Source organism: Symphalangus syndactylus, chromosome X (genome assembly GCF_028878055.3).
Source record: "Symphalangus syndactylus isolate Jambi chromosome X, NHGRI_mSymSyn1-v2.1_pri, whole genome shotgun sequence".
NCBI lineage: Eukaryota > Metazoa > Chordata > Mammalia > Primates > Hylobatidae > Symphalangus > Symphalangus syndactylus.
This window is the reverse complement of record NC_072447.2, coordinates 155,861,106-155,877,605: the sequence shown is the minus strand read 5'-3', so window position 1 is coordinate 155,877,605 and position 16,500 is coordinate 155,861,106. Positions and strand designations below refer to the sequence as shown.

The window sequence follows — 16,500 nt, the reverse complement described above, 5'->3', positions numbered from 1 at the left end:
CCAAACGTCCTGGTAACTTTTTCCTGGAACGCGAGGATGCAGGGCGGGAGGCTCTGGTCCCTGGAATGGCGGGTCAGACTGTCTGTCGACCCCCGCCTCCCTCCCCACTGCGGCCCCACCCTGCCTTGGTGGTCATCAGGCCCTCCTCAGCCTCTCGCCTGGCACCCGGCCTCCCCCAGCCCTCCCTGCTGTTCCCAGGACTGTGTCCTGACTCCGTAGCCCGACTCCCACAGCCCTACAGCATCTGGTCGCCGTGAGTGGCCTGTGTGCCAGCATCCCTACCTAGCTGTCCCAACCAGATCCACCAGGGAATTGCCCTTGACTTTTCTTGGAATGAGGTGAAGAATGGCCCCCAGAATCTATGTCCACCAGAACCTGTGAGCGTGGCCTTATTTGCAGATGTAAGGATTGCAGGGGAGGATGTCGAGCTGAGCTCATCTGGGTTCCCTGGGTGGGCCCCGCTCCCATGACAGGTGTGCTTTTGAGAGACAGAAGACAGAAGACGAGACAGAGGAAGACACGCAGGGGAGATGGCCACGTGCAGCCACAAGCCCAGGAACACCTGGAGCCCTCTGAAGCTGAGAGAGGCAGGAAGGATCCCATCCTAGGCCTCCGGAGGGAGCGCGGCCCCCTAACATCTAGATTGCAGACTTCTGGCGTCTGCAACTGAGAGAGTTTATTTCTGTTGTTTGAAGCCACCCAGTTTGTGGCACTCAGTGATGGCAGCCCCAGGACATGCATGCACTTCTCTTCCCCACTTTCCTGTGCCCCCAGCCCTTCCGTGCTGCTTCCTGCCCCTGTCACCTCGTAACTGCACCCATCGTTGGGCCAGCTCTCCCCACCACTGCTGTCCTCCATCCAGGCCCGTGGCACCTCCCAGGTGAGCTTCCTGGGTGCCAGCAGGGCAGGCCTAGGCATGGGAGGGCAAGGGGGATTCTGCTGGGTGGGAGAGACAGAAGGAATGCCTTGCAAGCTTGCAGGCAATATCTTGAAAGAGTCTGTGGTGACTGAGGGCCCAGGCTAACCGAAGCAGGGAGGGAGGTGACCCCAGTGACCCACCGAAGACCAGGCCCAAGGAACAAGTCCTCCCCTGGAGCCCCCTGCCTCCCGGCCCTCTCTGGGGCTCCGTGGCTCAGCATCGCCCTCTCCGCCTTCCCCACCTGCCTCCCGGCCCTCTCTGGGGCTCCGTGGCTCAGCATCGCCCTCTCCGCCTTCCCCACCTGCCTCCCGGGGCTGCTCTGGACCATCTTTGCTCTCTGCCTCCGAATGCCCATTGGGGCGAAGCTCTGGGGCTGCCACTCACGGGAGATGGATCCAGGCTCGGGGTGCCAGCCGGTGCTCCTGAAGCCGGTTGTGGCTGAGCACCAGCACGCTGAGGCTGTGGATGTGGCTCAGTGCGCCCTCCACCACCTCCTCGATGAGGTTGGTGCCCAGGTGCAGCTCCTAGGGTCGGGGTCAGGGGTCGGGGTGAGGGGCCCACCTGCCAGTTGTTGGCCACCTGGTGAGGCTCCAACTCTGACTGTTCCCATTCTCTGCCAGCAGTGTCCCCTTCTACCCAGCCATGTCTGTGCAACTCAGGTGCCAGTCTCTGCCGCTCTCAGGCCCATGGCAGGGGTGGATTTTCAGGGGACTGTATGGTCCGGAGAGAAGGTATGGGCCTTACTCAGAGACCCCAGAGGGTGCAGAGCCATCCAGGAGGTCCCACTGTGGGCTTCTGGAAGGTTAGGTCAAGCTGAGGAGAGGCCTGAAGCCTCGTGAATTTCAGCGCACAGATCCCCCTATGGGCTGCTGCACGCCCCCTCAGCAGAAGCAGAGGCAGGGTTGTCTGACGGTAACAATGTTGCTTCCCCATCCTGGGGACTCCAGCTCACCTGCAGGGAGGCCGGCAGGCCGCGTGGGATGGTCCGCAGCCGGTTCCGGTCCAGCCTCAGATAGAGCAGGCTGCAGAGGGGCTGGAAGGCCAGGGGGGAGATGTCCCTGTCACGCAGCTGGTTCCCTTCCACCTCCAGCGTCAGCAGCTGGCTGAGCCCTGCAGGTGGGCAGAGGGGTGCGGTGAGCCATTGCAGAGCTCCTCGAGGTAGCTCCAGAACCCCTGCCTGCCCCTAGAGGCCAGGGCCCCTTACCCAGGTTGGCAGTCTCCTCTGCGTTCCAGCCAGGCTGCCCTGGGCACTCTCCCGCGTGTGCCTCCTGGAGGGCAGACCCACCCCTTGCCAACCCCTGTTCTGGGGGAGGGGGCACCTGCCCAGGCCTGGCCCCCTCTGTCCCTGCCCCCAGAACTCGCCCGCACCACGGAAGCTGCTGCGTTGCAGGCCCTGCAGGAGGTTGTCGTTGAGTTTGAGCTCCTGCAGGGAGGCAGGTAGGGCCGGGACTGTGGTCAGCGAGTTCCCATCCAGGTTCAGCCGCTTCAGCCGCATCAGATTCTGGGGGGTTGTGGGGAATAGGTGGGCTGGGGTTGGGGGCCTGCTGGTCGGGGCACAGGCCTTCCTGGGCATGGCTTTGGGCCCATCCTGACCAAGGGCACTCTGTTGGTGGCATCACGGCTTCCTAGTTCCCACTGAATTCAGGCCTGTCTGGGAAGGTTTCTGTTCACTCCTATACAGGGCCTGCAGGCCTGCACTGCTCCCGCTACTCCCAGTGATGGAACACGTCACACCAAATTGTGGAAACCCACCATGCTGGGTGCTCTCTGCAGTGCCTCCTCCAGGCCTTACCCCCTAAGCAGCTCCACCCTGCAGTGAATGGATGCCTTGGGTCATCTGGGACCTGCCAGCCCCAGCCCCAGCCCCGGCCCCCCGGAAGCAGGTGAATGGGCCACAGCATACCTTGAAGGCATGGGGGTGCAGGCCTCGGGGGTCCAGCTTGTTCTTGCTGAGATCCAGCCACTCCAGGTTGGGCAGCCCCAGGAACGTGTGGGCTGGGATCTTGGCAATTTCATTCTCTGTGCGCACACGGGGCAGCCATATTCTCTGCCCCCTGCCCGCTGCCACTCTGTACCTCCCACACCAGACAGGGCTGCTCAGGGGAGCCAGGGTGGGAGCCCAGGTCTCGGCCTTCTCATCCCTGCCACAGGGGTGGGTGTGGGGGGAGGAGGCCACCCACCTGCCAGGTAGAGTGTGGTCAAACCAGGGTCGGTCAGGGCAGGGACATGCTTCATCTTGACATTGCCACAGGCGATGACTGCCTGGGCCAGGAGGCATGAGGCCGGCAGAGAGGGCATGGCCTGCTGGGTGGTGCCCAGGTCTGCGTGCCTGTGCCTGTGCCCATGTGTGCTTCCTGGTCTTTTCCACCCACGGCCCGGGGTCTTGGAGGTGTTGCCGCTGCCATCCCGGCCTCGGCTGTGGTCCTTCTGGGGGCGCAGGATCCTCGGCCCAGGATGATGGGAGGTCCATGGAGGAAGAGAGACAGCCCCCGCTGGGTCACAAGCCACAGGGGCCTACTGAGGAACACGGGCTTGCCTGAGGCTCCCAGGGCCTGCCAGTGACTCAGCCAGCCTGGGCTGGAACGACGGGTTACTGGGACCCCTCCCCTTGGCACCAAGGGCAAAGGCCCAAATGGGGGCTCTGAGGCTGGGGAGGGGACGTGACTTTGGAGGGCTTCCCTCCCACCCCGCACACGAGGGCACTTGGCTTGGAAACACTGGGAACGGGGCAGTGTCTGGGTAGCCAAACTCATGCGTGGTCCTGTCAGCCCCAGCAGGCCCCAGGCCCCACCTGAAGGCCGCCTGTCCTGGCCAGTTCTCACCTTTGGGGGGCCTCCTGGGTTTCAGGCTCCTTCCCTTGTCTTCCCGGCCTCCTGTCCTCTGGCCCTGGTCCTCCTCGGTGACTGCTGCCCCCTCTTGAGCTTGAGGGTCCCTGCCGGCCTGCCAGGGCCTGAGCTTCAAGGCCCCGGCCTTCCTTGCCCCAGCCCTCATGGCAGCTGTGGCCTGGGGCTGAGCCCACTCAGTGACCAGGCCCTTGTTGTGACCCTGCTCCTGCTCCGAGGTCACTGGGGGTGACTCCTTCCTCAGGGCCAGCCCTGGCCTGGGGGGCGCTTTCCAGCCAGTGGAGTGGGACTGGGTGGGGGTTCCTTGAGCTCCCTGCTTCGGGGTGGGCTGAGACCGCAGCTGGTCCTGCTTCCCGGCCTCAGGCTTGTCTGGGTGGCCAATGCCAGAGATGGGCTGCAGCTGACCTGCGGAAGGAGCCAGTGTGGGCTGGGGGCCTTGCCTCCTTTCCCCAAGGGGCTGTCAGCTGCTAGCCAGCCCATCGCCCTTCCTCTTTACCCAGGCCTCCCCCCGCCTTTCCCTTACCTCCTGAGGAGCACTGGGGAGAGAACAGTGTGTCCCCACCGTCACCAGCAGGCCAGCAGCCCCTGGGGCCAGTAACCCAGACTGCCTCTCAGAACTTACACAGCTCCTCACTGCGGGGGGTGTGGGTGGGGGCGCTCTAGGCCCATTAGAGCTAAGGGGCTGGGCTTATAGGTTGGGCCCAGGGGCTGGACCAGTGGTTGGGCCCAGGGGAGCTTCAGCAGCCCTGCGTAGAAAGCCTTGGGCTGCTCAAGGGACCTTGGGTCCCACCTCCCCTCACTTCCCCAGTGTGTCCCAAGGGCCGGGGTGGGGGGGCGGTAGGGCATTTCCCCAGCATCCCCTTTGCCCCATACCCATTGGTGAGCAAGGACCTCACACGTGCTTCCTAGGAACAGCTTCTGGGGAGATGAAGGGGTCGCTGCTACCTGGCACAATTTGCTTTTAGAGGTGAAAGCCCCAGAGTCTGCTACAGGGGGTTTGTTGGGGATTAGGCAAGCCCGGGGGCCACCTCAAGGGGTCTGTCGGCCACTTTGGAGGAATGTTGATAACCCCAATGCCTCCCCTCCTCTATGGAGCAGCTCCTCCTTAACCAGGGCCAACCATGGGGGACACCGCTCTGTCTGCAGGGGTGGGGGCCAGACCCACCAACCTGGCCCCTCCTGCCCTACCCCCAAGCCTGGGGCAGGGCCACCAAGTGTGGCTACAACCACTGGCCTGTAAGACAAAGGCCACACTCGTAGCCCATGTCCTCAGGCCCCTCGAGCCCCTCTCTACCAGCGACCCCACTTCACCCCCAAGCCCTATACTTCCAGCCTCCTGAGATTCTTCCTGTCTCACGAGGCATTGGGGCAGCCAGAGCAACTCCTCCCCAGCACACCCCGACCCGCTCTCAGCCTCACTGTAGCGCCCGCTCCTAGGAAGGCCTTTTCCCTCCCTCGCCCCTAGAGCCTGCATGCACCCCTCGCCCTCCAGGGAGGGCTCTCTCAGGGCCACGGGCCCTTTGCAGCCCTGCCTGAATACCCAAAGTGGGCCTGAGGTGGGCAGCCTGCGGCAGTCTTCTTCCTGCTGGTGCCAGCTACTCACCGTTGGGGGCCCCTGGTGGGCTGGGCAGCAGCTGCAGGGTAGCCAAGCCCATGGGGGTTGGTGGGGCCCCTCCTGAGCAGCACCCCGCCCACAGTGCCAGGATGGGGAGCAGCACACTCCTCTTGGCCGCCATGGAAGGAAGGAGAGTTGGGAGAGGCACGGTGGTGGCCACGGCAGGACGATGGCGGACGACACAAGTTGGTTTTCCTCCTTGAGCTCCTGGCCCTGGCTGCGGCACTTGGAGCCTTCCCTGCCCACCCCAGCCCTTCCCTGGGAAGGCCCCCCTTCTGTTGAGCAAACGCCTCCCCAGATCTTGCCCCCAACTCCCCACAATGTGCGCTGCTCCCACCTGAAGAGAAAGACAGATTTGCCCTTTCCTCAGACCGGGCGGTCCTGCCCTTTTGCTGTGAGGCCCGCATTGAATCTCCGCTGGCTCTGGCCCAGTGGCCTCCATGAATGGGGCTTCTGTCTCACACGTGGCAGGCCTGAGAGGCCCACCACAGACAGGGTCGGCCACCGCAGGCTGCTGGGCCCTGCATCCATGGCTGTGAAAGGAGAGGGGGTGGGTGCCAAGGCCATGGGCTTCTGCCATGGGCAGCAGTGTGGAGGCCTCCGGGTTCCAGAGGAAATAGAATTTGTGGGCACAGCCCAGGCGGGGAGGGTATGCCTCCCGTGCCTGAGACCCCAGTGCTGCTTGGGCATGGGTGTGCCTCGGGCTGGGCTGGCTCCTGGTTCCTCTGCTTGCCCTCCAGGTCTCTACCTTCTCCTCTATAAAATGGGGTAGGGGGCAGAGTTGACGTTCTGTGGCTGTCCTGACCCCCTACATAAGAGCATGGGTGTTCCACGCACTGCCTGGGTGAAGCCATGTCACGGGTTCCCCCCAGACTTCTTGGCCAACAGTCTGGGGTCTCTGATGTGCCTAAGCTGCACGCATGCTCTTGGTCAGAGGGGCACCTGTGGGTCAGGATGACATGAGGTGGAAAATAGGCTGGGCTCAATGAGGGGACTGCTGGGTGGGGCCAGAGGGGCGTGTGGTGGAGTGAGGGGCAAACAAGGGTGTGTCTGGCTCCAGTTCCTAGAGCCCACCACCCTCAGAGGGCTGCCGGAAGTCCCTGCTCCAACCGGGGTGTCCCTGCAGCCCCAACCCCGGGTTCTGCTGTGGGAGCCAGGGTTTGCGGGGGCAGGCAGACGGGGGCTGGCAGAGAGGACTGATCTCACCGCTGGCTCGGCTCTTCAGGGCCAGTATTGAGGAAGCTTTTCCTACAGCCCTGTCCAGCGTTGACTTAGGTTTGGAAGCGATCTTAAGAAATGAGTTAATTGTGGGCAAGGCTTGGGTGGAGGGGAGAAGGGAAGCAGTGGAGGAGGGGCAGGGGCCGGCAAGGGCTATCAGGCAGGAGTCTCCATCCTGGGGCAATGAGGCAATGTGTGAGATCCAGAGGGGTGCAGGGCTGGTCAAGGTGGGGAGGAGGCCTGGCAGCTGGGTCTTCACTGGGCTCCTTGAGGAGCTGCCACTCCAGCTAACAGTCCCGTAGGAGCCACACGGGGTCCTCTGCTATATGCAGGGCACCCTCGCCGTCCAGGGCTCTGGTGTCTGACCTGAATTTGGACCCTGTCACGTACAGACCAGAGACAGGGATCATCTGGGGAGTCAGCAAATGCCTCTGGAGTCAGGGATGAGGCCACTATCTCCTTGTGCGTCCTGTGGGTGACACAGGATGGTTGTGGGCCAGTGTTCTGCCTGGGGGCAGCTGCCAAAGCTGGGACAGGGTAGCACTGGGGCACGGCAGACTTGAAGTATGCCGCTGAGACTAAGTGAAGCTTGCCCCAGGATCCTGCAAGACAGAGCACAGTCGACCCCCCGTTTTACAGAGAAGGAACAGAGAAGGAGTGGGGCTCACCCAAGTCTCGACACCAGAGGCCAGTCCTCCCGCCTCCTGGTCCAGGCATCGCCTGAGAAACGGGGTAGGTCCCTGCCTGAGGTGAGCCTAGCACCTGGGGTCGGGAGACTGGAAGGTGATGGGAACCCCGGCTCCGCCCCTCCCCCTGCCTGGGGATGGATTCTGGAATCCTGGCCCCCTACCCATTTCCCCTGTTTGCGCCGCTCCCCAGGCGCTGACTAAACATCCTGCCATCTGGTTCCCATTAGCTGGGCTGGGGGTGGGGGAAGCCTGCTCCCAGGTTTCTCTGGCACAGCCAGCCTGGAGGAGGGAGGGACTCCGCTCCTACTCACCTAGGCAGGAAGGGGTGAATGAGGCCTGGGGTGCTCTCAGTTCCCAGCTCCCATGGAGGCCTGGCCTCGCTGCCCTTCCCCTGGTTGGGAGCCTGCTGGCTGACCTGGGTGGGCCCCTGGGGAGTGGTACTCCTGCTGCCCACTCTGTCCAGTCCCAGGGCACCCGGCCATTGTGGGGACCTTGAAGGAACCCCCGTGTGGCAGAGCCAGCCTTCAGGGGCTCAGCGGAGCCAGGGGCCCCCGGCAAGTTTCTGCCTTGCCCTTCCCCCCGCCCAAGAGCTCACTGATGGACTTGTGCTGAGACAGGCAGGCCCCAAGCCAACAGTAATCCTGAGCCCGGTGTCTGGAGCAGAGGGTGGGAGGGCTGTTGGGATTTTCCAGGAACCAGGGATGCAGCCCGAGGGTTGCTGGAAAGAGCTTTGGGCTCCCAGTTCTGCCATGGACAGACTGGCCATGTGATGTCAGGAACAAGCTTCCCTTCTCAGTGCCCCAGTCTCCTCATCTCAGTATGGTGGAAACAGGCTCCTTAGAAACTTCCAGAATCTGAGAGTCAGAGGGGCCTAGAGAAGCTGGATTACATGATCAAGGTCGCTTCTAGTTGTACAATTCCAGGATTCTAAGGTCAAGGAAGGGACTCCTGTCCCTTTTCCTCCTCCCCCTTCCCTTCCATGTAGCCCACTCTTCACACACTCATGCACACACATACCCTCTACAAGCTGGGACTCAGATTGGTAGCCTGGAGGATGCCAAAGCAATGCTGTTTGTCCCTCAAGGCTGTCATCAACGAGGACTGGAGAGTGGATTCTTTGCTCACTGACAGGGGATCAGGTGAGGACTGTGAGAAAGTGACATTTGGGCAGCGGCGTGAGTGAAGAGGCCATGGCCATGCAAAAAGCCGCAGAAAGAGCCCTCCGAAAAAGAGGCCCCAGGTGGGAAAGGGTTGGGCCCAATTTGAGCATTGGCAATGACAGCAACGTGGTGGAGCAGGCTCAGTGAGCCCTGGGAAGGTGTCTGTGGGGGTGGGCTGGCTTGCCTTTGTCCTTGAAAGAATCAGGGAGCCACCTCGGACTGCTAAGCAGAGGAGTCACAGAATCCAGCCCCCTCAGGCTGTGGGGTGGAGCACGAGCAGATGTACTGGGGGCACAAGGGTAGGAGGTGGGAGCCGGCGTGCAGCAGCTGAGCCCGCCGGGGCCAGGTGACAGTGGCTGGCCCAGGGTGGAGGCGGGGTTGCGAGGAGGAGGAGCGGGTGGGGTCAGGAGCATGTGGGCCTCAGGGTCAAGGTCTGGGGGCTGTTCCTGCTCTCCTGCTCTCTGCAGGAGCACCTACTACGTGCCTGTCCTTTTCCCAGGGCCCAGGGCAGCCAGAGACACAGCCTTGGGGTGACCCCCAGAGAAAGGGAACAGGCCCATTCTTGAGCTTTCCACATGCTGTCTGAGTGAAAACGACAGCACTGTGTGGCACATGGGTGGGATTCTCTGGGGACATGCTCCTGCAGCTATCTTATATGTCAGTAACAATCTGGGGCCTTTCCCCCTTAAAGCTTGGAGAAGAAAAAAGCCCCACTTTCCATGCCCTCTTCCTGTTGCCCGCAACTCTTCCCTAGAGGAAACCCATCTTATTTTAATGCCACTGAAACCTCAGAGGATCTGGTCCCAATTAAATGACTTTTCTTGCAGATGCTTTGGTGAGCACTAAATACTTGTGACCTAGTGATCCTGAGCGAGAAAGCCTGCTAGGGGGTGGAGGTGGAGAAGAAAAAGGAGGGAAGGGGAACACAGGACCCCAAATGGGACAAGGGTGGCTGCGGATGGGGTGGAGGGTGCCAGTGGAGGGGACTACAGAGGTGGCACGCAGCAGGGACCGGCCCATAGGGAGCAGGGCCGTGGTCGGGATGGGGGCAGAGTAGGGGCCAGTTTCCCACCCTCCTTGCCCAAGTGAAATTCGAGCTCATTCCCGCCCATAGCGTGGCTTCGCTGGACTCCCTGTGAAAGCGGCCCCGCCCCACCCCCTCCGGTGGGCTTTGAGGATCTCGGCAGGGAACGGAGGTTGGGCAGAAGCTGGAGTTCAGGCCCGGTCGGGGAGCTCCGGCAAAGCAAGAAGGCGAGGCGGGCGCCCCCTCCCCCGGCCGGCCCTCCGAGCGGGCACGTTCGTGTTCCCGTCCTGGCGCCCTCGCCTCCCGCTCCAGACGCATGTGACTCAGCCCCGCCGGCCTTGCCAAGCCGTCTAGACCCGAGCGTCTCCCCGTGGAGGGGGCGATCCCGCCCGCCGCCGTTTCCTTTGCCGCCGCCTGGGCGGCTGCGCCCCGCGCACGTGCAGCAGCGCTCGCCCCCGCCCGCCACCTCCCGCGAGCCGCGTGCACGCGCAGCCGCTCGCCCATCCCGCGCCCGCGCCCCCGCCCCCGCCTCGCCCATTGCGTCCACTGCAAACAGGCAGTTCGAGGGCAGAAGCGGGAAACCCAAAGGTCCCCAGGGCTCCAGACCATCCCTCCCATTTTTGGGGCCCGGGGCAGGACGACAAAGATGGACCGCTGGGCCACTGCCTCCCTGCCAGCCAGACTCTGTCCACACCCCCTACAACTGCCTCTGGCCTCAGAGCAAGAGTCGCCCTGGGTCGCAGGCCCTGCCCTCTTGCAGGAGCCTGTGGCCTGGGGGACAGGGCGGGGTAGGTGATGGTAGCACCTCGAGGCCCACAGGAGGCGATGGTGATGGCGATGGTGGTACCATGCTGACTGCGCTGCGGGATGTGCTCTTGCAGGAGCTGGTGGCCTAGGGGCAGGATGGGGCAGGTGAGGGCCCCTCAACTGCAGGAGGTGAAGGTGGGGCCCTAAAGCAGGAGGCCCAGCATAGGGACTAGAAGTGACAGGAAGAGGAAGCCAAGGTCCCAAGGCAGCCTTTCCATTCTCATATGCCAGTAGACTCCAAAGATGAACACAGAGGCCTAGGAGGAGAATGTTCTAGAGTCGAGTCTTCAGGCAGCTCCCAGGTTGACAGTGTGGTCCCTCCAGAGCTAGGGCCACAGGCCGCAGGGCTCCCCCAAGCTTACAGCCACTTCCTTGTCTCATTTGCAAGGCCCCCACCCCTGCTTTCATGTTCTCCATCCCTTCCCCCATCTGCGAGGATAGGGCTGGGTTTCAGGTGGGCTCCTGGCTGGCGCAGATGGCGTGGGCTGCCCGCAAGACCTGGGTACTGAGCCTGCATGCCAGGATGCAGGGTGGATAGGTGACCAACAGCTCAGCTTGGCAGCTTAGCAGCAGAGAGGTCCCAGGAAGACAGGGAGGAGATGAGGAGAAGGAAGAGGGAGAGGAGAACAGGAGGGGGAGGGAGGGGAGGGGAGGCAGAGGCAGCCCCCTGGCTTTGCCTTGCCTGCCGAGAGCCTCACACTCAGACCGTCCCGAGCCTGACCTCATTACTCTGTCGCATTTCTCCCTCAAACCCAATGCTAGGGCTCGCCATTTGCTTCTCCTGTGGGTGTGATCAGCTTCTCATCTTAGACCTGAACTCTCCCCCAAAACATCACACACGCACACACGCACACACACGCACACACACACACGCACACACACGCGCACACACACGCACGCACACACGCACACGCACGCACACACGCGCACACACGCGCACACACGCGCACACGCACACGCACACACGCGCACACGCACACACGCACACACACACACGCGCACACACTTGCCTTGTCTTCAACAGCTTGCATTTGGTGCTCTCCACCCTTACTGAGGAACCGTAGCGGCCAGGGGTGGGGGGTGATGGAGGACACTTCAGTCCCTCAAAGGCTCCTCCCCAGGTTCCCTGGTTCAGGGCCAGGAGTCGAAGTGGCCCCATGGAGCAAGGCCTTCTAGGGCTTTAGCTCTGACAGCATTCCAGGGCCTAGGCGCCCCCAGCTGGGGTGGCTCCCCCTCAGGTCTAACTCCAGCCCCTGCCGGAAGCAGACCCGCCTCTGCAGAGGGAACCTGGGTCCCCCTTAGTGGTGGTGGCCCAGGAGACATCCCCCAAAGACATCAGCTTCCTTTGATTCGCGGTGTCTTTGGGGGATGGGGGGGTCCCTGGTTGATTCCCGCTGCACCCTGGGGTCTGCCCTAAAGGTCATATGAAGAGCAGGGCCCAGATGCTCTGAGGACTTTTTCAATACCTTCCACAGGTCAGGGAGGCTGCCCACTTGGTGATCTCAACTGCTTGGCCATATATCTCTGGGCCCACCACACAAACTGAGAGGTCTCAAATGCCACCAGCACCCGCCAGCCCATCTCTGACGCAGCGGGGCCAGTGCCTGTCAACCAGTCTCATTTTCCAACCTGTTTTCCAAGCACTGACACGGCTGAGGCCCTGCTGGGACGCATGGCCAACTTTCCTCTATGACCAGGAACCCCCAGCTTCCCCGCCACATCCACAGCTTCCCCCCAACATCCCTCCTCCAGGTCAATGGGTCCTTCAGCCACATTTTTGGCTCCTGACCCACCCAGGCCTCCCTCACAGAACCTGGGGTCTCTGGGCTGGAATGCCCCTTAGAGATGTGCCCCCTCCCTCCCCTATGGTAGGACTCAACCCTCCACATCCCCGCCCACCCACCTCCCTGGGCTTGTAGACCTCCTAGGACCGGGAGCTCCCTTCCTCTCCTGGCAGCCAGCTGGTGTTCAGACAGTGCTTTCTGGGAGGATTGCTTTCTTGCATTGAGCTTGAGTCCACATTTCCAGAAGCTTCTACCACTGGGCCCCTTCTTTCCCCCTTCCTGAGAGGCCCAGCAGCCTCTCTGTTCCCTTCCCAGCCTCCAGCTTTTCCGGAGGAACATGCCTGGGAGGTGCTATGATTCCGGTGGCAGGTGGTGGGTGGCAGGTGGTGGGTGGTGGGGTGGCGTGGGCAGGGAAGCTGCAGCCTGCTGCTGAGTCTTCAGCGACCATCTCCATGGGCTGAGGGCGGCCAACAGGTTCACCATGCAGGGGGATGGCCTCCATAACCTCTCAAGATGATCTTCGCCTCTCAAGGCCCTGCCAGTTCCTCAGGGTCCCATAGACTGAACTGCTGAGGTTGGGGAGGCCCGTTTAGAACACTGGCTCCATGGAGCTGGGTGGAGGAGGGAGATTTTCTTCCAGAGTACACAGGAGCTGGTTTCTTCCCGGTCCTCAGGGGCAGAGGATATGGGGAGGGTTGGGGGAGGCTGCCTCACTGCCGTGGTTTCTTCCGCCAAATTCCCCAGTCCTAGGAAAGATCCACAGAAAAACCCACAAGAATTTGAATGTCTGAGCTGGGGCTGTGATTGAAATGAAATTTTCTAAAAAGAAAGAAAGAAAAACAAAAACAAAAAAGAGGGGAAAAAAAAGCTCAAAAAAAAAAAAAAAAAAAATCCCAAAGCCCCTGACAGCCCTCAGCTACCAGAAGGGCCTGAGGCAGCAGCCACGTGGAAGGGTAGAGAGCGACCTTGAGGCACTTCACTGGGTCTGTGTCGGGGCCTTCCAGGCTGAGGTTCCTTCCTGTGACCCCCGGACTCCTGCCCGCTCCCTCCTCCCAGGACAGAGTGAAGTCCCCTCCTGCCACTTGGATGACTGCAGTTGCCTCCCAGCAGGTCCCTGGGTCTCCCTGACTCTAGACTTGCCCCCTGATCCCACCCTCCAGGAGATGGCAGGGTAGGGCACAGAGGAGGGCACAGTGGCAGCTGCCTGCTGCTGTCTCCTGGCTACTGGGCACAAGCCACCCTCCAACTCCTTCCTGTCTTACCCAATCAGCAGGTCCCAGGGTAAAGGGCATTCAGTGAACTGGGGGCTTTGCAGGTCTGGGGGGAGGAGGGACTGACATATTTCACTACAGACGCGTTGAGTTTGAGGGGCCTGAGGGATGTAGAAAAATGTGTTAAGTAGGCAGGATAGGAAGGAGCCACAGGTAGCCCCAGGAGCCGTGAGGGGAGCAGGGCCCAGCATGTATCATAATAGTGTGCATTTACATGGTGCTTCGCATGCGCCGGGCACTGTTCTAGGGATTCCATAGGAATTATTACCGCCTGCCATCCTCATTAGCAACCCAGTGAGTAAGGTGCTCTCATTAGCTCCGTTAGGTGAGGGCAAAGAGGCACAGAGAGGTTAGGTAACTGCTTCAAAGGCACACAGCTGGTGAGTGACAAGAAATTTCCCTCTAACTATAGCGTGAGCATGGTGAAGAGAAGACGGAGCCCCGCGCTGGGAGAGGAACGCTTCGGTCCCAGTTCCATTCTGCACCCAAGGCTCCCCTCGGTCCTCCTGGGAACCAGGGTCCCCCTTAGTGGTGGTGGCCCCGGAGAACCCGACCAAGGCAGGAGCGCCCCCTCCTGGAAGAGCCTCGCTTCGACGCGTCATCATTCCCGGCCGGCAGCAGGGGCGACGCCAGCAAGGCCAGCGACTCAGAGCCAGCTTGGCCTGTTCGTCCCGCCCCTTCCCGGTGTCCGCCCCGCCCTCTTCCCTGTGTCCGCCCCGTCCGCTTCACTGTGGTCCTGCCTCTGGGTGGTGCCGGGGCGGGGGTGGGAGCCCGGGGCCCGCGCAGGCGGAGCCACCGCCCAATGGGAAGGGTCGGTGGGGAAGAGGGTGGGCGCAGGCGGGTGGGCGGGAAGAACGCTGGAGCTTGATTGGCGGTCTTGCCGGCCAGTGAGGCCAGGGCGTGGGAGGGGCGTGGCTCGGAGCGCGAAACATGGCGGGGCAGGACGGTGGCTGCGGCCGCGGCGGCGACGACTACTCAGAGGACGAGGGCGACAGCAGCGTGTTCAGGGCGGCTGTGGAGGTGTTCGGGAAGTTGAAGGTGCTGCTGGCCCAGAAAGCCACTCCAGGGCGAGGGACCGGGGAGGGCCCTGCCCGAGGCCCGGGAGGGCTTGCTGCGGAAGTCCGCGGCGCCACGCGGCCACCGTCGCCGGTTCCGGCTGCGCCCTGTTCCCCCGCAGCAGGGGGTGCTTGTGGATCATTCATCTTTGCTCTTTGGGGTGCCCCAGGCCTTCGCTCTTGCTGTCTCCACGGCCCGTGCCTGGTAGTTGGGGCCAGCACCGCCGGTGAAACTACAGTACCCGCGCTGGGCGCTCGGAGCAAGTGCAGACACAGAGGACGCAGGCCTGGCCTTAGGGATCTTGCGGGGTCTGGGGGGACAGATGGGCAGAGCCTCGTGCCACTCTGTCAAGTCAGCGAGACTAGGGCTTGGTGTCAGTTGGTGTCAGGTGCCAGGGGTGATAGCCTCCAGCAGCCCTCTACAGCCCCACAGGACAGAGCCCTCACTGCAGCAGTGGGGAAAGCTGGCCCACGAGGTCAGGGAGCTGTCCCAGGTCCCCTCGGCCCGCTCACTCCTCCCCCCAGCCACTCCCCCATCCTGTCCACGACTGGCTCAGTGGTCCCTCTCCCTCTCCCCTTTCCCTCAGTCCCGAAACCTAGGACTCTCTCTTAAGTCTTAGTCTCAGGCGTTGCTCCTAGGTCCTGCTGCCACAAGAGCCCAGAGTGGGAGTACTTGAAAGAGGTGGGGTCTGCATGCCGCGGGAGATGTGGGGTTAAGAATGGGGGAACTTGAACTCTTGGCAAGATGGCAGGACGCGGGTAAAGGAAAGGGTCCTGGGAGCTTGCAGATAGATCTACACTGAGGGCTGGGCGCGGTGGCCCACGCCTGTAATCCCACCACTTTGGGAGGCTGAGGTGGGCAGATCACCTGAGGTCAGGAGTTTGACACCAGCCTGGCCAACATGGTGAAACTCCGTCTCTATTAAAAATACAAAAATTGTCTGGGCGTGGTGGCGCATGCCTGTAATCCCCCAGCTACCCTGGGAGCTGAGGCAGGAGAATCGCTGGAACCCAGGAGGTGGAGGCTGCAGTGAGCCGAGATCATGCCACTGCACTCCGTCCAGGCTGGGCGACAGAGTGAGACTCCATCTCAAAAATAAATAAATAAATAAATAAAATGAAATGATGTACACTAGGACTTTCAGTGAATGTTGCTTTCCTTTTCCTTGCTTAGGACCTAAACTGCCCCTTCCTCGAGGGTCTGTATATCACAGAGCCAAAGACAATTCAGGAACTGCTGTGCAGCCCCTCAAAGTACCGCTTGGAGATCCTCGAGTGGATGTATACCCGGTAATGCGTCAGTTTCTTCCTCTTCCCACCTGGGGTGTGCGTGGGCGCCACCCAGCCCCACCTGGGGAAGATGGGGTTTGTGGTTACTGTGAGTAGCTGTCTTCCCAGAGGGCTCCACCCCCTAGCCTGGACCCCCGTGATAACAGCTGTGTAGGTAAGGAGTACTGGTGACAGGCATGATCAAACTGGGGGCAAAGTGGCCCCTGGTGGTGCTGGGCTAGTCCAGCCACCCCTTTGCTGCAGTGCTGAACTTGGCCTCAGCGTTTGCCTTGCCTTACGAGTTTGGAGGTTCAGGACTGGCAGGCACCTGAGAAATGCTCCATTCCAGTCCTTTCATTCTCAGACCCGGAAGCCAAGGGTCAGGCTGGAGTCATGAACTGTCTCTCGTCTCCTAGTGGAGGAGTGACAAGCAGGGCCAGGGCGTGGGCTCCTGGCTGGGTCTCAGCTGGCCAAGTGGTCCTCATGCAGTGTCACCTCTTGTCAGCTTCTGTGCCGTGACCCGTTTCCCAGTCCTCTCGTGCGTTTGGGCCAGGGTGTAGCATGGTGTGTGCCTGACACCCTACGAAGCCCATGGTGACAGGGTGGCTTCCTGAGTGATGGCAGAGGAAATGATCCAGAGCGTCCCATGCCCGGGGCAGACATCGTTCCCCTGGTGACGTAGTCCCTGAGCTGAGGGTCTGTCTCACTGCCTCACAGCTGTGAGTGGAGAAGGCTTGGCCCGCCTCCCCCAGAGCACAGGCTCCTGTGGGATTGGGTGCGCCCAGGGCGTGCTCAGGAACAGCTGTGGCCTGTTGGTACAGGAGCCTCTCGAGAGTCCAGGCCTGG

The 16,500-nt window shown here is 61.9% G+C and overlaps 1 protein-coding gene across 4 annotated transcripts in view; it reads left to right on the top strand.

Moving 5' to 3' along the window:
- The window catches only part of HAUS7 (HAUS augmin like complex subunit 7), a 50,723-nt gene that overhangs the window by 10,722 nt on the left and 23,501 nt on the right, over positions 1-16,500 (top strand). Inside the window, exons 1-2 of one of the 4 annotated variants that reach the window (XM_055267755.2) lie at positions 14,200-14,368; positions 15,560-15,675. In XM_055267755.2, the coding sequence (XP_055123730.1) occupies positions 14,261-14,368; positions 15,560-15,675 (224 nt within the window). In that variant the 5' untranslated portion in view covers positions 14,200-14,260. Of the gene's footprint in view, positions 1-14,199; positions 14,369-15,103; positions 15,463-15,559; positions 15,676-16,500 lie in introns of those variants that run through there. The other 3 variants (XM_063634374.1, XM_063634373.1, XM_063634375.1) reach the window with 3 other exon arrangements.